At 27.4% G+C, this 23,583-nt stretch overlaps 1 protein-coding gene across 5 annotated transcripts in view; it reads right to left on the reverse strand.

Annotated features, from left to right (window-relative positions):
* Nucleotides 1-3,458: 3,458 nt before the first annotated feature.
* The window catches only part of LOC103575814 (optomotor-blind protein), a 93,299-nt gene continuing 73,174 nt past the window's right edge, over nucleotides 3,459-23,583 (reverse strand). For 4 of the 5 annotated variants that reach the window (XM_008555764.3, XM_008555769.3, XM_008555765.3 and 1 more), the window contains 3 exons: nucleotides 18,482-18,628; nucleotides 14,973-15,049; nucleotides 3,459-7,218 (listed from right to left, as the gene is read on the reverse strand). In XM_008555764.3, coding sequence (XP_008553986.1) covers nucleotides 6,369-7,218; nucleotides 14,973-15,049; nucleotides 18,482-18,628 — 1,074 coding nt within the window. In that variant the 3' untranslated portion in view covers nucleotides 3,459-6,368. The remainder of the gene's footprint in view (nucleotides 7,219-14,972; nucleotides 15,050-18,481; nucleotides 18,629-23,583) is intronic. The other variant, XM_008555766.3, reaches the window with a different exon arrangement.

The raw sequence follows: 23,583 nt of genomic DNA on the forward strand, positions 1-23,583 counted from the left end.
AAATATTAGTAAATATTACTGAGATTCTCGTCAACAGCGCGCCTAGACCGAATCTCAGTAAATATTACTGAGTAGAACGTAAGAAATTAATAACAGATGCATTTTTTTACAAGTGTCTTGTAGTTTTTTAAGGTTTAAGTAGAAATTTTAAATAATCAAGCAGTATATTTCAACGATTAACTGTTAATTATAGCAGTTTGAACATTAAAATTATAATTTTTATTGAGCATAACATAAATAATTAGAAGTTGAACTACAATTATTGTCCATCATTTTTTTCCGTGCAGAAAGGAGACGAAATGATTTGCTTACGTATATCCCTTCAAGGTTGTAATGGAGCGAAATTTCTTCACAATGTCGAAAACATGATTAAGATTCAAAAATTTAAATTTACAGAAATTCATTTCGGCTTTGATGGATTCAAAATTTCATTTTCAAATTTACAACCTTAAATCATAAAAATTTTCATGTCCCAAGTGTAAATTCATCTTCTTCAATAATAAATAGAGCTAAAATTACTTCTGTCTCAATTGAGAACTGACTTTTTTTTCATATGATGATATTTACATTGAAGACAAAATGAGAACTAATTAGTTTAGCTGTTGAGGATAACTTGAGACAAGTTCGAGACAAACTACCAAATGAAGACTAAATGAGTCCGAAATTCATTCTCTGAGAAAAAAAAAAAAAAATTTGCTCCGCACTAGATTCAGTTCTCTCATCGAAGTCACTGTAGTCTCAACGACGCTGAATTTTGAGTGAAAGATGTCTCGTTGGAGCGAATTGATGATAGTTTACAGCACATATTTTTTTTCTTAGTGCCCTTGAAGACAAAATCCGGAATTATTTTTCGACTCGAGTTCGTCATTTCGTATATGATTCAAAAAATTTTAAAAAACATCCATTTATTTAATGTCAATTTCTATAATTTCTCGTGAGAAAATTTTCCCTTTCAATTTTTTCATAATTTTAAAAAAATTAATTTTTTTTTTTATCAATTCTGTTATACACATTAAATAATACAAAGTGATAAATTTATTTATCACCAATTTTATTGTTGATTGTCTTCATTCGAAAACTTTCTTAAGACCTTTCAACAGACCGTAACATAACTTTAAAGAAAAAATGTATGCAATAATATATTTAAATTTCAGTGGAATCAAAAATTGAAACTTTCAAAAGTGGTCGATTGGGCATGGAATGTCCCATATATACTTATACATGGTATTAAGTACTTATTCTTACGTATAGTCAATTTATTTATTCAATAATTGGAATTTGTCGGCATATCAAGTGGATTGTTTCAACAAAAAAACGTCGAATTATCGGAATGCATATAGTTATTTCGATAATACGTCTCCTTTTCTTTATTTGTTTCTCTTAACTGGAGGCTTTTACACCAACGCAAAAGCAATTAAAATACTTGAATGGATAATAAATAAGGTTAACGCGTAAATTACGGTATACGGTACATATATATGAATCGGCATCAATTTAATGATGGCATTTTTAATTTCTACTGAATTTTCACTTTAATCACTTTGAGATGAGAATAACAATCGATTTACTCAAGAAATCTAGTCCCACACACTGCTCTATTTGGTATAGGAAGGTCACTACAGAAAAGGAATTGTCGAGGAATATCAAAGAATAAAAAAAAAAAAAAATAGAACTGACGTACATACGTACATACGTACATTGCTTGGAATGTAACGTAGATGTTTTATTCTGAGCAAGTGAGACACATGTCTTGGCTAATATGGAAAAATATGTTGATAGATTCGCTGATTCAGATGTCGTCGGGATCCAAGTGACAGATGAAAAATTTATTTAACATTTTTTTTTATAACCCTACGGCTATTTTATTAGGTCATAGAATTTACTATTATTGTGTTACTGATTCCCTTGTCTCTATTATTTTTTTTTATGCATAAATTTTATTTCATAAATATATTATAGATGTTTTTAAAATTCTCTCTTTTGAAAACGCTCATAAAATCATTCAACTTTTTAAAAAATTTCCATTCTTACAATTTCGTTGAAAAATTAAACATCAATTTATATATCCTAGTTATTAATTATTTTTAGATTTCGCTTGTCTTAGAAAAATTTCTTATTAACAAAAAATTTACAATTAACCCTCAGAGTATACTGGGGGTCATTTTGACTCCAGAATTTTTTTTATCCTAAAGTATTTCTCAAATTAGGTTTGATTTTAATTAATTTTTTTCACCGTTAAAAATTAGTTTATTCGAAATAATGATAGTTGTACTCGAAAGAGTATTGTTTTACCTACAAAAAACGTCATAACCTGCATTCCGATAAAATGCATAGTTTTTGAGGATAACTCTTCAAAAGTGGAGTCAATTTGACCCCGTGTATACTCCGAAGGTCTGTTCAGAGGTGTGTACTCCGGGGGTTGATTAAAAAAAAAATTAGTTTTCATGATACTAGCATCTAAACGTAAAGTTTCAGTGCCTCTACGGCCAGTTAAAACAAGCCAATTTCAAGCCGATGCTGCAGACAGCTGCTAGCGAATTCGTAATTCATAAATACCTCCAAACAGCGGGCAGAAACAATTGTATTTCATCCCTTGGGAAGAAATACAATTGTTTCTGTCCGGTTTCAGTTATATTTAATGTTCATTTGCAGCCTTATTACTCTAATTTGTTTGCTTGTCATTTCATTTTTTAAGTCACAGTTTTAATTAACCAAATAAAATTACTAAAAAATGAGTGAAAATAATATTTTCGTATTATGTACTATTTAATAAGTGACTGTAAATCGTAAATTTCTCATTCTCTAAGTTCTCCGCCTCATCGGCTAGAAATTAACTCGTTTCTTACTGGCTGCTGACACGAAATTTTGAACTTCTGATGCAGGTAATCATGAAAAATATGGTGTGGGACTCAGGATGAAACACGATTTCAGACTGCCGGTGATGTCAGCCAACTTCACTCTAGTCTAAAATCGTCGTTTTATCCCTTCACACAATATACTATTTTTCGCTCAGTTTAACTATTCGTTGCCCTTTCTCCAACATTTTAAGTAAATTTCAGAAAAAATTCCTGTGCAAAAATTTTTCTTATAAAAAATTTACAAAATTGACAAAAAAAAAATTTTAATTCTAATCTGAGTTATATAATAAGTTTATAAATTTAAAAATATCTGAGTATGAATCCTGAAATTCTTAACTAGTAACAGTAAAAATTTTCAGTTTAATTTGTTTAAAATTTGACGATTGATATTTCATAAAAATCAAAAATATATAAACAAATAAATTAGAACAAGCATCAAAGTTTTATTAAATTATTCAACGAAATATTACTTGATAGTATTTAATTATCTATTAAATGAAAGGATGTAAAATAAAGGGAGTTTATGTTGTAAGGACATTAAATAAATAATAAAACATTTGTATATTTTTAAATTAATATATATATAACTTTTAGTCGGGTGGAAGTTTTCATGGTTTAGGGAAAAAAGGAACGGGAAAGGTTGACTTTTTTCTATAGGTGTACAATATACAATACATACCGTAGGAATAATAATGATTCGGGAAATAATGATCAATATAATGACCTTTTTGTTATTGCTTTTTTTTCTTCCCCTTAAATGAGCTTCCGCAAATTTTAAAAGCGCCATTATCTAATTACAATTTAAAAAGTCAATACTTTTCTTTTTTATTTTAATAAATTTTTAATATTTCACATTTGTCATTTTCATTGTTAACTGATCGACATTTTGTTCGTACATGAGATTCATATTTTATCTTGGTCTATATTTTATAACAGACATTAGAAAAATTTATTGATCTATTGGTCAATACTACTGATAATTTTTTTTTATTTTCATTTTAAAAACAAATAATAACAAATATTTTACTCCAAATTTTTTCGGCTAAAAATTTTGAACAAAATATAAAATTATTGGAGTAAAATTATTTAATAAAATTTATTATTTTCATTTACTTTTTATGATACGAAAGTTAGCCAACGTCTAATGATTTTTAAATTTTTCTAAAAACGATTAATTATTGAAAAATAATATATATATATATAAAAAATTGCACCTATTACTTTTTTAATTTTCTACATACGCATATTTTAAGTTTTTTTTTTTTTTTTGTAATTAATTTGTTGAAAAATAAAATAATCCGAAAATTTTGAATTGTCGGCTAACTTCAGGATCATACTTTTTTTTTTCGTTTCCACTCACAACTATCACAAGTAAAAAACTGCATTATTTGAATATGTAAAAATTGTAAAGAGGTCATTAATGCAGTTAGATTTAATATATTTTACGGCTGTAATATTTATATTTATTCTCCACATATTTAATTATAAGTCAATAAAATTGTTTAAGCATTAAAAGTGATGTTTATTTTTGACATTATCTAATAAGATTGATATTTATATAAACAATGAAGGAACACTTGCATCTAATTTTTTAAATTTATTATTACTATTATTATTAATATATCATTATTACATCTATTATTATTATAATTATAGTTATTATTAATATTATTATTATTAGTAGTAATATAATAAATGTTTTAAATATTAATGCGACTTTTTATTTATTTATTTATTTATTAATCACCATTTACATTTTATTGTATTTTCATGCGATGCTTTGAATTATTCTCTTGCTATTTTATTCATTCAATTACGCACATCATAATTATCTACATTTATATTTATATTATACAAGTTTATCAAAAACAAATTAATCAATCAATTTGATTATTTTTTTTTTGCACTCATAAAAAAAAATCTGAATTTTTTAAATAAATAAATATTTAGTTTGAACAGGTAAACATAAAAAGGAACTAATCTATCGAATGTGAAATTTTTTGAGTGGAAATTTTATAAAAAAAAAAAAAATTTGAAATAAATTTTTGTAGTAAGTACCGAAAATATAAATTTATAAACATTTAAAATATTTTATCTGTAATGATTATAACGTAACCAATTCCTTTGACCATATTTAAGTACGAGTGTGATTGTAGCTGATAATTGCTAATTTAAAAAATTTTGAAATAAGAGAATTAAATTTAAATGGAATAAAATTTAAAAAACGCACATTTATAGAATTTCAAAATCAGTATGCGCATTTTTTTTTATTTATTTTGTTAATTGTTTAATTCGTTTATTTGTAATTTAAAATTTGTCTCATATCCGCTACATTCACACTCATATATTTTAATCAATAACAATTATAAAAATATTCCTGAGGAAAAAAAAATATTTTGAGATAATTGAATCTCGTTGAACAAAATTAACAGTCGATCACATATTTTGAGTACTTTTTATGTTACGGCGCAAATAATTATTTTTTTTTTTATGGTGGGAACAGCGTGAGTGTTCAACACATTGATTTGTTTCCTGTAGCACTAATTTTATTTATTATTATACTTATTATACTCAATAATTAATATGAAGGGGGTAGTTGTATTTATAATATATTTATATAATTATATAATATAATATTAATATATCGCTAGGGTACATATTTACAGTTGGGTCTGCAAAGAGTAGAGGTGCTCATGTTATTTTAAAACATTTTTTTTTTTTTACTTTTTTTTTATTTTATATTGCAATATTTACTCATAGATAAAGATCATTATGTAATTTTTCTTAAGTCCTAAAAGTATTCGCAGGCAATATTTGCGGCTCCTCTTCTCCTGAATATTTATAATTTTTCACGTAACGCGGTCATTGTTATTATTTGATTAAATGTACAAAGATTTAACTGCTCTGGCACCGATTACATAATATAATATAATATATATTTATATATATCACTAAATAGATCGTCATTTTATTAATAAGTGTCCACAGCACTATTAACTGATTCCATCTCGTAATAATTCCAGTACAGGCATATTATATATATCAACTATATTTACACACGTCACAAGAGAAAATAAATATTTCTCAACTTATTACTTTTTTTTTCTTTACAATTCTCGTTTTTCTTTTTTTTTTTAAATTCGTAAAGTCTAAAATTTAATTACATCACGCAAACACATCGCCGTTAGTCGAAAATACTTGTAACACTCAAAAAATTGCACTTTATATGATTCCCACATCCTTGTAATCGTGGCCGTATTATTATTTTTGTTATTAATAACCTCATTGAGACTAAAGCAACAAGTCGTCATTAGTGTTGATATTAGACAATAATAAATTGTCTGAAGACGTCTCGCTTATAAGAACATTAACGGATAATCTCGGCTACGAAGGGTTTGATGTGGAATCTGGCTCGAGTTCCTGTTCATCAACAGACTCATCACCGCTGGTTATATCTAGATCCTCATCCTCAGTATCTACCTTGGTACTAGTGACAGGCTCATTTTCATGTCACGGACTCCCTCCACCACCATCGGCTTCATTCCGATGCCCAGGCGTCAAACTTGGACTTGATCTTTTTTTAATGCTACTACTGCTACGTCTCTCTTGAAGTCCATTGACCATATTTTCAATTGATTTAAGTTCTCCAGTAGCTGAAGCTGATCCACTATTAGCAGTTGCATGCCCACCACCCGTACCAGGAGTTGGAGATCCAGTTGGTGGTCTTGGTGGAGGTGATCTGGGACTGAGAGTTCGACTTCCGGGTGTTACTGTTTCAAAAGCCGAACCATGTGATGGAGCAGGTAAAGTGTAAGGCGCAAATCGGTGTCCTTTAAGCTGATGAAGTGGACTCGAAAGAGGATGTGGATAATGACCGAATAAAGCTGTATGTTGACTGGCTGCCAAAGCAAGCTGAGCATTGAGTAGCATTCCTGGTGTTACACCACCATGAAGTCCTAATGGATTTGGTGGTAGCAGTGGGCTATGTCCATGATAAAGACCAGGTACTGGTGGATAAAAGTACGGTAACAAAGGTGGATGAAGTACAGGTGGTCCAACTGATACATCTGGCCTTGGACCTTCAGAAGTTGGTCCACCAGGTATTCCACCACTTTCTGAGCCCGAAGACTCACTGCCTTCTCCACGTTCACTCATTCTATCGTCTCGTTCCCTCGAGTGTTCACGTTCCCGATGATGTTGCGCCGGATGTGGTGTATCAGGTCCCACTACGTCTAGTAGTTTGTCATCATCATCTAACATATCATTTACTGAATTTGACGATCTACGTTTCTCTGGTGATGCTGGTGCGCCTGACGCTAATCGGGAAGTGCCTCCAGAAACAGTCAACATCGCCTGTCTTCTGCAACAACGACTGAGAGTTAGCAATTGAGCATAAATTACTTCGACAATGTCGAATGCAAGTAATAATAAAAGTAATAATAATATTCATATAAATTAATAACATGGTACAAGATAAAATAATAATAACATTTTCTGTAAAAAAAAATTCTGTTTCTCAGACGTTTGAATCATGGAGCTAGAGGGAAAAAGCATGGATTGTGACTTATGAAGTTGTTACGCGTAACGGTCACTATCGGCAAATAGTCGGTGAGTCGACGATGCAAACACACAACCGCTATAAAGCACGCACGATGAATTGTGGGTTTAGTTATCCTTACAACCTGTTTACGATGATAATAATAACTATACACTCATTTACTTGGTAGCGTACTTGAGTACCTAGAAGGAAAACTAAAGGATTTATGAGAGTCCAAGCTTCAGCAAATAGTGCCTCAAGCACTTAAGGTATTAAATTAATTATCTTAATCGTGCTGCGAACGCCTTTTCTATTCGCCTGGAAATGACGGCATGCCTTCAGGCAAAACTTTTTTCAATTTCGCGTCAATTACATGTGTCACGACCTCGCAATACTTAAGATATATTGTCACTGTTATATTCGCGAAAGTTTTGTCTGATTTGTTTTTGATAGGATACTGTAAACAACTGTTTTTTTTTTGTTTTTTATTTTGAACAAAAAATTGTAAATCAAGTTTCTACTTTATGATATCATTTAAAAGAAAATTATTGTCATTAAAGAAATAATTTTTTTCTTTGAAAAAAGCATTATCATAAGTTATAATCAATCAACCACTTAAGTTGTTCGAAAAATATCCTCGGATCAAAAGTTTATATACTTATTTATATATGTATTCATTCTATACAACGCGTAAAAGTACTAATCGAATTGAAATTTAATTTTCTATACTTTATCTTTGGGTGATTAATTTGGCCAAGTTCACAAATGAGCAAAATTAGCTGCTTGGTTTAGAAATTATCGACGTTTAAATTTTTCAAAATTACATAAAAAAATTGAGCGATAGTAGAGCACCCTCAGCGCTTTTGTGCTTGAGGTGTGCAAAAAATTGATTTTCATGGTTTCATTCGTAAAAAAGAAGTTATAAAATTCAAACGATAATTTCAATTTTCTTTCTTTTCAATCGTTCCCATACGAAAAAATAATTAATTGTGATTGGAAGAACCTTAAGTATGCTTCAAATTTGAGATGTGCAAAATAAAAATTTTTATGACCGTATTTACACGGAATACAAGGATTTCTTGGCCCAAGTAACATTTTGCATTATGAATTGAAAACAAAAATTTTCTTGGGATTAGAAAATTTTTTTTGACGCAAGAATTTTTTTCTGGCCTCAAAAAGTTTTTTTCGTTCCAAGAAAATTTCTTCTCGCCCCAAGAAAATTATTGTTTTTAATTCATAATTCAAAATTTTTTTGAGCCGAAAAATATTTTTTTTTTCTGTGTAGAATTAAATTTTGCTATCAATTAATATTTCGAATCTCTTTCATTCTGTCTGCCAGATGGCGTTTTTTGTATTTATCATTTTAAATCTGGTTAATTATGAAATAATAATAATAAAATATTAAAAGATATACAAGCGGTATATATTTTAAACTAAATTAACTATATACTCTATCTTGATGTCTAAATAAGTTAAATATATATAGTTAGATGACTATCGATTAAAAAATCATTTTAATGTCAGTATAGAATGATCCAGAGGGAAACTACACTAGCTAGGAATGGATAAAGCCAACCTTTTAATCACGAAGGTATTTCACACCTCTAACCATCGCAAATTGCAATCCTCCGTAGTTGTATATACAAAATACATGCACACATGTCTATATAACTCTATACATACATAGAGAACTTTGTAAAGTTTTAACTCACACGCGTTTGGGCAAACAAGCGGTTTGCATGCACGCCCCATCGTTAGTCCCGCATCACGATCATGCCAGAGTTTAATCTTACTCTCTCTGTCGTTATAGTGCTACAACTATTTATTTATACTTTTTATTTTATTTTTTTTTATCCCTGCGGGCAAAGCGTTGATCGCACACGATAGACTTGTTCGTGTTTACGAACTGCGTGACGCCTCGACAGATCGATTACTGCGTTGACGATGGGACTCTAACTCTCAATGTTCTCTACTACTCGTATGAGCACCCTTTTTTACCTCTGACTCTGAAAACTCTCTGATGTCCACCCACTATCACTAGGATAGATATAGATTTAGAGTTAGACTTTAGAGAAAACTAGCCAACATGAAAAATCGTGACAATATCACATCATTTACACGTGTGCAAAACTCTTAACTAGATACATCTGGTTCACTGATATTTTATTATATTTATCCACCCACATAAAAGCAACAATTTATTTGTTTATATTAAATGCCAGTATAATAAGAAAAAAATGTTTTTTTACAAATTTAGTCACACGGAAAAAAATAAACTTTAAAAATTACTGTTTGGAATAGAAAAGAAGTGACAGCATAGAAAAAAAATCAGTGAAAATTATGTTAAAAAATTTCCATAGACTCATGTAATGCATCATTGTTTAATTTCCATGCTTGAATTATTTTTACGCTCTGAATACTGTAAAGTTGAAAAAAATGCAATTTTTACAAATTAACTCTGTAATATTTTAATTTTTCAGTTGGAAAAATCAAATAAGACCAAGTTTCACATGTAAATATGACATAGTTGAAATGCAATATTTATAAAAAAAAATTAATTAAACTGTTTACAGTTAATTTTTAATAATTTCAAATATCATTTTTTTTTTAATTCAAAATTTTGTTCAATGAAATTTGTTTTTTATTCTTGCATGGAAAATTACAATGAAATAAAATTATGAAAACACAAATAAAGTTATCTATATTTTAAATTGACATATTTTTTCAGTAAATATTATATAAGATAAATCATATAATTTAAATAACCTTCTTTCAGTAATCGCAACATAATTTTTTTTTTCTGTGCAAAAATGAATAATATGACATATTTTTGATGCATACATTATTTTCATCATTTTTATATTTCTTCCTTTAAAAACGGAAAAAATAATCGGTTGCAGCTACCGATTATTTCGGTAGCTGTTACGAAAATTAATCGGTAGCGGCTACCGATCGCCAATTGGTAGCTGCTACCAATTTTTTTTCCGTGAAGCATTAAATATCATAATTATTGAATTGCTATATTTAAAATCATGTACACGCGCATGTCGCTTCAAAATTTGGAATATTATTTTCCCGGTTTAAAGTTTCAAGTAAAATTTTAAATTATAAAATTAATTATTCCAGATTATAATACTTTTATTACTAATAAATTTTAATAATTACAATTTAGCTGGAACTTTTTCACATCCGGGTTCAAAAGATTTATTTACGCGAAAATGAAACTAGTTTTTTTTTTTTAGTTTTAATTTTTCCATGTATTTATAGTTGACTATTTTCGATATACATAACTTATTTTTCAATCATCAGTTTTGCAAGTTCTGATGATATGAATCGAAAGCAAAGTATATTATATACGTATAAGACTCGGTTTTGTTACCCGACAAAGCGGATTACAAGCTCTCTTTCCCTAATACCGTATAATGCGATCAACGGGGTACATGAACGCCACGCATGTCTTCATTGCACATATATATACTATTCATAAGATAGAGTGAGAAAATGAAAGAGTATATAAAAGTGAAAGAGATGATTTGCCAGTAGGTAGGTATATTTGTCTTTTATGGGTACGAATCGATAGTACCTCGGTTCATACATGCTGTCTGCTGGGGAATGAAATACATATACCCTCCCTCATAAACAGTTTCAAGTTGTGACTACAAGCGTAACATTATGATAGACTTTTGACACGCCAATTATATTAGACAATGTCATTTGAATAATTAAATCTTCCAGAAATAATTAGTTAAATAATAGATAACTAATTATTAACCACACGGAGAGAAACTTTTCGCGGATACTACTATGCTGTATGGTGGTTTGGACCATACTGTATGGTAGCAAGGATTTTTTCATTCGCTTAAAAATTGTAAGTATAGATGATTTTACCATCACGGGAATGGTAACATTCACGATAGTCATTGCGGATGAGCCTATGTCAGTATGAGCGTCAAGCCTATGCTGCTTGGCGGTATCCACAATGCTTCTGGTAGATAACGCGATTCAATGTTGTGAAATTACTTATACTAATATTGTAGTATTACCAAAGTTTATTTGATTCAAAAAATAGGTTATATCCCCCATGAAAAAAATTTATAAAAAAAATTTATTAAAAATATATAAACATATAAAAAATATATTTGAAATAGCTAACCTTTGGCTGATTTTCATATATTTTTTAAATATTTTAAATATGTTAAAAATTTATATTAGAATATATTAAAAATACATATATAAAAATATAAAAAAATTATATATAATATTAATAAATATTAAAAAAATATATTAACAATGTATATATAAATGATATTTTTATTGTAACGAAACCTAGGCAAAAAAAATATATAAAATTTATATAAAAAAATGTATTTCGATATATGTTTTTTATATTTTCTTAACTATAATTTTTATGTACTTTAAGATATATTTTTAATATATTTAAAATATATACGAAAATTCGCCAAAAGTTAGCTATTTAAAATATATTTTCATACATATTTATATACTTTTTATAGATTTTTAATATATTTTTTTATATGAAAAGTATATTTTTTTTTTTTTATATTTTAACACAACTAACAATTCACATATATTTTAAATAACAATTATTTCCTAACATACACAATGATACATACACTTGTTTACATAAATAAATTTTCATTTTTTTATTGATGGAGAATTGCCGCTACATCTATGCGGTATGGAAAGTAATCCGATAGTGTATTGACTACCGCACAAAGATCTATTGCGGAATGCCCTAGTGGCGTTGCCGTTTCTTCAATGTAGTATGGGCCTCAAGCCCATACTTGTCTGGTCAATTCTGCTATACAGACATGTAAGCTACGCAAAATTTTCTGTACTATACAGTATGGTGAATAACGCCATACTTATGGTACTTGCTGCAATACTGTAATAAGAGTATGGCGATAAGTACCATACATTTCTCTCCGTGCAACAATTACTCATCATTTTGTTATACAAAAATAAAAAAATCTTATTGTTACTAAACTTTTAAGAAGATTTGTTGAATACTTAAAAATGAATTTTTACAATAAAAAGATTTAAAATTTATTATGACGCGTCGGAGTAAAGATAAAATCTTTAAGGTCGCGTTTTTGTTGGAATCAACGCATTTGTGGTCTGCATGTTATGCCTGACACGTTCGTGTTAGAGGAAAAAGGGTGACAACGCCTTTGACACCGCAGGATTCGCTTGACTATTATTAGTATCATCGTCCACCCTCGGCGACCCCTCGTTGTGCGGAATTATAATCCACCCTTTCAGCGCTTGCGAAGACTAATACGACCCCTGATGGGGGTTCATTTTCAACATCATCTCACGATTGCCCTCAACGTTCACTAGCTTTACATTTATAGCTGCGACAAATTCAAGTAACGAGTGAAAAAGAATAATAAAGAAAGATAGAAAGAAAGAATGGTTTATAAAGTAGCTAATGTCGTATATATATGTAACTCTGATCTTTCGACCCTTTTTAGAACTCGGATTAGATAATGTTAGAGGGTTTAACCATCGTCCCTTCTTTAATTTTAAATTCTGGACACACCTCTAAAAAAATTAAACTTCAAACCGCATTTATTTCTTCTTTATTTGGTTTTTTGCAAAATCATCAGAAACGATGAAAAAACAATAAATGTTATAATTAATTGACTATTGAAATAAATAATAAAGATTTTATGGATGCATTTAGCGAGTGTGTAATCTTTTTCGCGGACGATCAGACTCAAGAATGTTCTTTGTGTGTATAATAGCTCGTAGTGCTAATATAAAATTCAAAGCCGGCTTCAAGAGTGGCACCCTCAACGTTAACGATAGCACCGCCTCTGAACATCAGTATGCTAATCCGATGATTGGCTATGTTCCAACTTCATCCCCATACCACCTTGCTTTTGACCCTCGTGCTTTTTCATCCTTCCACTTTTTTATTAACGTCTTCGTACCATTTTTAACTTTTTAACACAACTTGCGTGTCTACGTTCCACACTTTTGAATTCTTTAATATATTTTATCTCAAGGTATATATGTATGTCCGCAGTTTTTTCTGACTAAAGCCATTCATTCATTTTTTTAAAATCCTTTTACAGTATTACAGTTTAATATCCATTTCAAAATTTTGAGTAAAAATTTAATTATTTTAAAAATCTATAAATGCACACCTTTATTCATTTTAAATATATGTATGAAACTATAGTTAATAAAATATCAACAAAAAATTTATTTTTATTGACTGGCAACTTGTGACTAAAAAAAATTTAATTGCTTTGAGTGACGGGCGCGTGGCGTTGCTTCCACTCTTTAGGGAGCTGACAGTAAGAATAGATAAAGATATCAACTAAGTGAATCTTTCAAACTATTTATAACTTATTTATTATAATTGAACGAATATTCAAATAATAATTTTCAATAAAATTATATTATAGTCTTTTAAAGTTTATTTAAAAAAAAAGTTCATGTACAAATAAACTAACTGATAATATTAAAACAATTCAGATTTTTTTTTGCACACCATTTTTTGTTTTGGAAAAACTAGACTCACTGTCTACAAGTCAATAGAATATTCAGTAAAGTTGTTTACAACCCAGAGAACTACTTAGTGGTGTTTAGTGGTTTAAATGCAAGAAAATGTTCGAAAAGGAGCTGAATGCTGCTAAAAATATTTATGCCACCAATAAAAAGCGCGCTTATATAATAGCTGAAACAATAAATACTTAAAATGTATATTTGTATACAATAAGCCTCCAGGCTATAGCAGGGACTGTTCACTAAGTTTCCTCGATCGTCGCTGCACATTCGTGTATGTTATATGCATAATTAATGTTGATGTGTGAGGAAAATTCTATGCATAGTAAAGTTAATACTATGAAAATCCACTTGAATTCTCTCTTATGGTATACAATATGACTTTAGTTAAATCGAAATAGGTTTCATTGAGCGTTTGACAGCGTGATATAACCACGACGATGTGGTAGCAATAGCCCCAAGGGGTGAATCGACATGAAGCCCATAAACTTGCAATATTGAATACAAATGGACGGATCATGACCCGTTAGAGGGTGCAAATGAGAATTCGAATACAAACCCCTTGACGGTTTTTTGGGGATCATCAACTACTAGTTTAAATTTATTATTTTGTTACTGGGACTCACTTTAGAAAATGATACATTATATAATACGGTTTTGGATTTCAATTATAAACTATGTCAAACAAAATTACATTTTCCATATACGTATTTATGTATACGTATAGATTGTGTTTATATTTATTGATGAAAAAAAATTATTTATTAAATACAATTTTTTTACATTTGTTTATCGAAACAAAGTAGGAATATTTTGATCGCTAAAAAAATATTGATAAATCAATCATATTTTATTGAAATTAATAAATCCAACTTAAATTGTTTATTTTTGTTCTGGAGTAAAATTTTTTTTGGGAAGAAAAAAAAATTTTACGTATAATTGAATTATTTTACTCGCATGTACGGTTCAAGTAGAAAAAAAGAAAAGAAAATAAAATTGAAATAAAATAAAATTACATAAGTTTTAGAAGCGATACTCACTTTTTTTCTCTTTTACCAGCTCCGGTATCTCTAAATCCTTTGGCAAATGGATTGTTGTCGATTTTCAACTGTGTTATCTGAAAAATAAAAAAAATTCAATTAGACTAAATTTTTCAAAAGGAAATAAAATTTTCATGTAAATTCGAGAAAAAATAATTTAGAACAAAGTTAATTTAATTATTTTTAAGTTCCGATTTTGATCGATCTATTTAGATCTACTCGGATTCATTAAAACCTTTTAAGAGTTTTAATTAGACTTTAAAAATTACTTAAATAGGCAATTAATCAGGTGTCAGTGAATTAGCCAATTTTTTGATGTTCTTAATCCGCATTTTTTTTTTTTTTTCTTCTGTGAAAATATATATTAATACTGAAAAAATTATATCTACGTTAGTCCAAGTATATTGTTAAATTTATGTCTCCGTAGAGCTAAAAATTATATCTTCCCAGACAATTAAATGTATTATCATATTATTTGTAATTGATTCTGGACATTCTGCTATTATGATAATAAGAAATAGTATGAAAAATAATTAAAAATATTTTATGTATTATAGTAACGGCCGATAATTTTAAATAAAAAAAATTAAGGTAGTCTATTTTTTTATAATAATAATAACAGTTATTATCTTAACGTATCCAGCTGTCATTATTAGTGATCGTAAAATAAGATTTACTTCACCAGTAAGTCGTAAACAAATATTAAAATTTTATTTTGTATTAAAAAAAAAAAAAACTTGTAATTATGATATTTTATCAGAGTATTTTTCAATTGTCAGATGTAAAGAAAAGCAATTATTTTCAGATAAATAAATCTAACGGTGACCTTAACTTCAAAATATAATTTTATACTATTGCATAAAAGGTTATTTATTACTGAATAAATATTCAGTAGCTTGACACCTTGTTACGTCATAAAGTGATAGTTTAAACACTAAATATTTATTCATAGAAATAGATTAGATAAGCAAATTAATGATTCTAAGAACGATTAAATTTATAATTGTCAAAAATAAATCATGTTCTCTTTCATATAAATATATATTGATATCAAGTAATTTCATATATTTAAAAAAGAATTTTTATTTTTAAAATATAATCACGGTCATAATTTAAATTGAAATCTATAAAATGGCTGCAATAAAAAATAAGGTAAATTAAGATGAAAGAAGCCGATCGTAAAAAGAACATATAAATATACCTATATAAACATATCTTAGAGTTATAAAAAATTGCAAAAATGTTTTATTGGAAAAATTTATAATTTCAAATTATAAAAATAAATAAAAACAAAAACTAATTTAAATTAAAAATGAATAATTAACAATTTTTTTGTTTTTTTTTTTCAACGAAAAGATAAAATCTACACCTTCTAGTTACAAGACCACCGGTTAAATAATTATATTCTCGTTCACGTATTTGAATCTATGAAAAATTATTTTGTGATTAAGCTGAGATCTTAAATATTGATAATAATAAATAGTTTATAGCCATCGATTTTTCTATACGTAATATTGTAATTCGATAAAAAAAGAATTACTATTTATATTAGAGGTACAAAGGAGGAAAAAGATAGCGGTATATATCGATACATAGAAATATATATATATATGGATGCAAAGATGCATAAACATAAACTTATATTATTGTTATATATTTATTTCAATACAATCGATAAATTTATATTTATAGGCGTTTGTTGGTAATTTCAAGGCTCTTTTAGAACCTATATAAAATCGATTTCAGTATGACATCTTTGTTGTATATAATGACAAACATGAATTATTCGACGCAAAACTCTGATAAAATATTTAATCACTTATATATATATATCACGCTGTAGAAATTATATAATAAAGTAAAAGACCGATTACCTACTCACTTTTTATTAAAATGAGATTAAATCACTAAATCAACATATATTGCTAAATAAAATGAAAAATCATTTTTTTTTATAGTTTTAAATATTATAATTAAATTTTAATTCGAAGAATAATGTTGATGATTAATAATTATTAATTTTTTAAATAAAGTCATTGAGTGTACCCATATAGTCGCTCACTAAACATTGTGATGTACCATTATTTGATCAACATACGGCCCTACACTAGCTCAAAGATAATATCAATCGAGTACACGGAGAAATTATTCTCGTTTTTGCAATGCTATAAAGTCATAGTAAAGCCGGATCATACTTGTCACCTGCCGAAATTGAAAAAAACACATGCTATTACTATGATCATAGTTAAGTAGACAACGATTATATTACAAATTACTGTAATTGTAAATTTTACTATGGTTACAATAATTTTTGTTTGTATTTAATTTAATTTCCGTTAGGTGGCTACCATGGTCCGGCTTTATTATGACACTATGGTGTTTCGAATAAGAAAAACTTCTCCGTGTATGATGTTTATTAATTCGGAAAACAACAATTTGTAAAAAATATTATTTTGTTGATTTATAATATCAATTTTTACAAATTTTAAGAATATATTTAGAAGGAGGGGAGGGGACAAAACGGAGTAATTAAGGAAATATTTTTTCGGGGATTCAAATATGTTAGATCTTTTTTTTTATGATATCTAAAGGGAATAGAAAAAAAGTTTCCAGTTGCCGTAAAAAAAAAAAAAAATTTCTGGCAATTAAACAAATGTAATTAAATTAAATTTTCGATTAAGTAATTTACGTTAAGAAAAATTACATTTCACATAATTATTGGATGCAAAGAATGAAAAAAAAACTTAGTAGCTTTTATCATAAAACTAAAGTCATTAACAGTCGACTGAAACTTTCGATTTCCAAAAAAGTTTAACGAAAAAAATTCTAAATAATACTCAATTATATTTACAAAAGTGATTTGGGAATGTTAAAAACATTTTTAAAAATAAACTTTTTTATTAAATTTTCGGGGTACCCCATTTGTCCCCCCCCCCTCTTAAAAACATATAACTATAACAATCATTCAAGAATTTACCCTAATCTAAATTTAATCTAATGAACGAAAGTTAAAGCAAAAAATGACAGGTTGAGTACGATTTTGAAAGTAGTTACACAATTTCAAATTATAATAAATTATAAAATACTTTGATTCGTCAGATTCTAATATATTTCGATACGCAAATAATTATTTATTTTCAATGATAATTTTTTTACTTAAAATTTTTTTCAATAAAAATATAATGAGTTAAAGTGAGCGGAAATAGTACTAATCGGATTTAATAATTTGTGAAAAAAAAAAAAAAAATATTTTCAATGTTTTTGTGACAGTTTACGATATAGTAGTTGTACAAAACTCTTGGAACAACTCCAAGGTGTCTCATAAAACTTAGCCCTCGCGTTAAGATCTTTTTTCCGAATCCCACTTTTTTTCTTCTTCATCTTTTTCTTTTACCATTTACTGTTTAACTTTCGCCGGCAACAGTCAATATTTAATTCTACTTGCAATTCTTTTGATTAAAAAAAATCAAATGATCGGACAAAATAAAAAAAATTATTTAGTTACTTACTTTCTCATTTTGGTAGGCTGTAACGGCGATAAATTCGGTTTCTTTAAAGACGTAAGTTCTAAACGTTGAACACGGTAATTTCAGGACATCATTCGCTCGTACAAGATGAAACCTCGGTTGATATTTATGCATTGAATTTAATATCGTCTAAAAATATGAAAAAGAGAAAAAACAAATTATGGGATAGACAGCATTAATTTTTTTTAAAAATAATTGTTTTTCTTTTTATTGTTTAGTTCGTAATAGCAATTGAGGTATTACGACATAGATATTATTTAGTTAGTATGATGGATTAAGGAAAGGAATTTATGATAATCGCTTTTATTCAAGTTAAACTGCAGTAATTAAAATGTAATGAAAAAAATTTGTTTCGTTGAATGGTAATTTTTAAGAAGAAATAATCGCAAAAATATACGATTAATATAAAATAAAATATATATATTGAGCATCATGAGCTGATAAAAAAGTAAAAAAGACAAAAGCCATCGTCATAATCATGAGACTTGTTCAGAAGCACCTCGAACCCGACGGAGATAAAACTTGGATGAAAAGTAGGAGTACAAAGATGAAGAGGAGGAGAAAAAAGAGAGGATGTGAATGGTAATAAATAAAATATCCCAGCGCCATTTGCTGGTGAATCGTAAGCATAGGCGGCATTATACAAAGAGAAAATAATTAGTGTCGGGTAGATAAGGCTAATCTACGCGTTTGTCATTAGCCTATCAACACTACAGCTAAATGCCACCGCCACGATTTTTTTTCATTTTTTTTTTTTTTTATTATTCTCTTTCCTACTCTATCCAATACAGCTAATAAACTGTCATTCGAAAAAATATGCGAAAACATATCGAGCAATATGTATTTCTTAGTATCTTATGACCCTAATTATTTTTTGTTAATTATTAAATGCATCTCTTTTGAGCCTCGTCTCATAAATATATTGTACGATAAAGAAGAAAATACAGATCAGAGAAAAAATTTATTACCAGAAAATTTTTTTAGTAGAATTAAAATTTTTAGCACGTCCATTATTAAATAAAATTTTTGTTAGAAAGTACATTAAGAATATTGCAAAAATGTATGTTTGGTCGATATTTTGACAATACTAAATTAAATAATGATTTAAATTTAAAAAAATAATTTGGATGTATATAAACAAGCAAAGATTGAAAGAGAAAAAGGACGGAGTATTTCCACACAGAAGCCGACTTGGCTAATGACTCTGTCCGCAGTAATCTCAGGGTGTTATCTGTTCGGCTACCTGGCTAGAAGCCCACCTACTTGGAATCACGAGGGCGAGTCCCAACAAACAACTTCAATCGGTCTATAGTTTTACGAATTATGCGATATTTAAATGTATAAATATGTATATGTATATATTTTTTTTTATTCATTACACCTTTCTTGTCTCTTATAATTTTTGTTTTAAAAATTTTTTAATATTCTAATAAATTATAAGAAATAAAATTTTATCGCTGTCTATAAGGTTTAGTATCAAACTAGATATAATTAAAAAATTTTTTATATTCAAGATATAATAGGGTTCATAAAAAAGTATTAAATCATAACAGTATATATTTTTTTATGGTATACATGATTAAGTATATTGTTGTAAGTGTTGATGTAAATAAATTTTTAATGGTTATGTATATTCCGAATTTAAAAAAAAAAAGATTTAATGAGATTTTATTAATTGTCGATTTATAATTAAGATAAAAAATTTAATAATCAAATAAGGGTATTATAAGTGGCGCCATCACATATAGTGGCGTAATTTAGAATCAAGAATGTACGCAAAAAGGGTATACACGAGTATAGGGTGGTAGAAAGAAAAGGCAAGGCTGTGGAGTAGGTGGTGAAAGACGGTATTCGGTCGAAGCTATGGCGAAGCGTCCTAAGTATCGACCGCCCGAAAAAGGGGTGGATTTTCCGGCTATGTCGAAGGGAGAACAGAAGGCGTAGGCGACATGTTTCGCATTCGATATATAGTCAGTATGAGGGTGAAGTTAAAATAAAAAAGAAAGGGTAAAAAACATCGATGCCATCTTTGCAGTCATTCAATCATTTTTTTATGAATTTTTTTTTCAGCTGAGTAATTTTAAATAAAAAATTTAAAACATTGTGGGTGAAATTTTTCAATTCTTTATGTACACAAACAAAAAAGAATTTTGACACAATAAATTTTTACTCATTACAAAAAAAAATCTCAATCACCTCAACAAATTTTTTTCATTTTGAATTGAAAAAAAAAAAAAAAAAGTTATTTTGGGGACGAAAAAAAAATTTTGCACCTCGAAATCCTTTTTTCTATGCATACTTTTAAGTTAGAAATTTATTTTTATTTTTCATATTTTTAATGAGAAATAAATAATTGTTACAGCAATTTATTGTCTCAAGAAGTTTATAATCTCGAAAAGGCTCTTGTCTGAAAATTAGGTGTTTGAGAAAAAATAGTTTGTACTTTTACACAGTCACTTATTAAATTGTAGTAAATAAAGTGTAAAATAAATTTAAAAACATATTCAAATATATATATTTATAAGTATGAATATGTTTCTTGAAATTTAGTGTTTAAAAATTATTTATTATTATATTTATATATAATAAGAGATGATAGAAGTGTAATACAAAAGGAAAATGAAAGGAACTTATAAAAAAGAAAAAAAGAAAAAACGTTAAACGGAAATCAGCCGCTTACATCGACTACCACAAAGGTTTTTATTCCCCTACCATTTTTGCTTCTATGCATTAAGAGGATGAAGAAAAACTCTTTGAGGTGGTTTTTACGTACTTTTTTTTTTAATATTAAGCAAAAATATATGCGATTCGTGAAAACTAAAATAATGAAAAATAAAGTGAAAGTATAAGTGAAGATATGTAAACATTAAAAAATACTATTTATTAAATTAAATGAATTTAAAACTGATACATTATAAAAAATTGATTCAATGCCTAAACAAATATACACTTTAACGCTTGTGCAAAAAAAATTCGCTCCGGATAATTTCGAAAAGTTGGACATATTGAACCCAAATTTTACATGGATTAGACCTGAAATTAAACTTTTTTTAAACTTTTGGGATTTTAATAGCAAAAAATATAATTGAATCAGAACTTTACGAAGACTAATTTTATATCGGATGAAAAAATAATTCTCAAAATGTATTTTTACTGTATTCTTCCCTTATTCTAAAATAGTTCAAGATCTCTATGTTGGAAGGAGAATAGTAATCAATATACATTTTAACATTTATGTTTTAAAAACGTTCTCATTTGACTCAAAATTTACATGCATTAAGTTCCAAATAAACTATATTTTTTACTAATAAAATCTTAAAGCTCGAGTAAAGTTAATAACTTGAAGTTGTAATCTGTCTCGGATTGAAAAGTTCGCATCTTCACTGATAGAAGAATTTATTAAATATTAATAAATTCATTTGTTTGGATGCGATAATTTCATTTATTAAATACAAATAAATATTTGTTAACATTTAATAAATATTTTTTTTGGAATAAAAGTACATTTATTAACAGTTAATAAATTATTGTTGGAGTGAATGTGTCGTTTTTACGGTCCGCCGTGAAGATCATTCATAAACAAATAACGCTATAACCCTTGTTAATAAAGATATGATACTAAATACTGAATATAAACATATATTTTTGTGTCGAATTTTAAATAAAAAAAGTTTAAAGTGACCCATCAAGTTTTTTAAAAATTGATTGAAATGGATGTGTCGGTAAATTCATGGGGTCTAGGTGAACTATATCCAATGTTGATGAGTCAGTACAATCAAACGAATAAGATTAAAGTCTTCATACATATCGAAAACCTTTAAACTTATTAATATAAAAATAATTATCATTTTAGTTAAATAGTTTTTCTTATTTTTCTGTAGAGCATGATATAACTGATTTAGATACTCCGAAAGAATCGTAGAAAATAATAGAGATGAAATGAAATTCATGTTACACCAAGCAGAGTTCATGTTGTTTCTCGTCGTGACTTAATTTAAGATATATTTATATAAATATTAATTTACCATCATACATGTTATAATTTTTGCATATTTTTTGTTGAAAAAAAATAAAAAAATTTTAATGAAACGAATATTAATTATAAATATTATTAATTTACATTTTAAATTCTTTCGATTTATATTACCCTAATAATTTTCACCGCAAAAAAAACTAATTTATAAAAACTATTTTTTTATGATACATTTCATTTTTTTTATTTTTTCTGTAAGAAAACTATAATCTCATCTAATTAAATTCTATTATTTATTGAAGCTCTGAGGTTACAAAAAGTGTCAAAGTAAAGCTTTTATGCTCACTTTTTATTCAACTGTCTTAATAAATGATTTATTAACAGTTAATAAATATTTATTAACAATTAACGAACATTTATTAATAGTTAATAAATTGTCTTTAATAAATGATTTATCAACTATTAATAAATATTTATCAAATCATCTCATGTTAAAAAATCATTTATTAACAGTTAATAAGGCTTATTAAATATTAAAAAATCCTTCTATCAGTGTTCATTTCAAAATTTTTTTGAATCTTTTGAAACGAATTATTTTCGCACAGGCGAATGAAACAGAAGTCATGAATTAGAAGTTTGACAATTCAAAAATATCAAAAAATTTTTTCAAGTATTACAATATAACTTTTTAATGAATAATACGAAACAACGCAAAAACAACAAATTTTAAATTAATGCTTGGTATGATATAGAGCTACACCGCAGAAAATTAATTATAATCATTCCCTTGCTATCTAGCAATCAGTTCTATGAAGTAACGAAATTTTTTTATAGATAACAGTGCAATAAAAAGTTCAAAAATACATTAAAATATAGAAAAATAGGAACACAAAGATGGTATTCTAAAATATAATGCATTCCTTTCAGAAATTCCGTTGAATAGAGCTTCAAACATAACAAAATATATAGAATTAGTTGATTTTAAACAAAAATGTAGAAAATTCATATGTATGTTGCGTTAATTAGAGAATTAATAAATCGAAAAAATTTTTATTTATTGTAAAAGAGTAAACGTTTTATTTGTTTAAAAAAATTTTTACCGAATTTTCAG

This window comes from Microplitis demolitor, chromosome 1 (genome assembly GCF_026212275.2).
Source record: "Microplitis demolitor isolate Queensland-Clemson2020A chromosome 1, iyMicDemo2.1a, whole genome shotgun sequence".
Taxonomy (NCBI): domain Eukaryota; kingdom Metazoa; phylum Arthropoda; class Insecta; order Hymenoptera; family Braconidae; genus Microplitis; species Microplitis demolitor.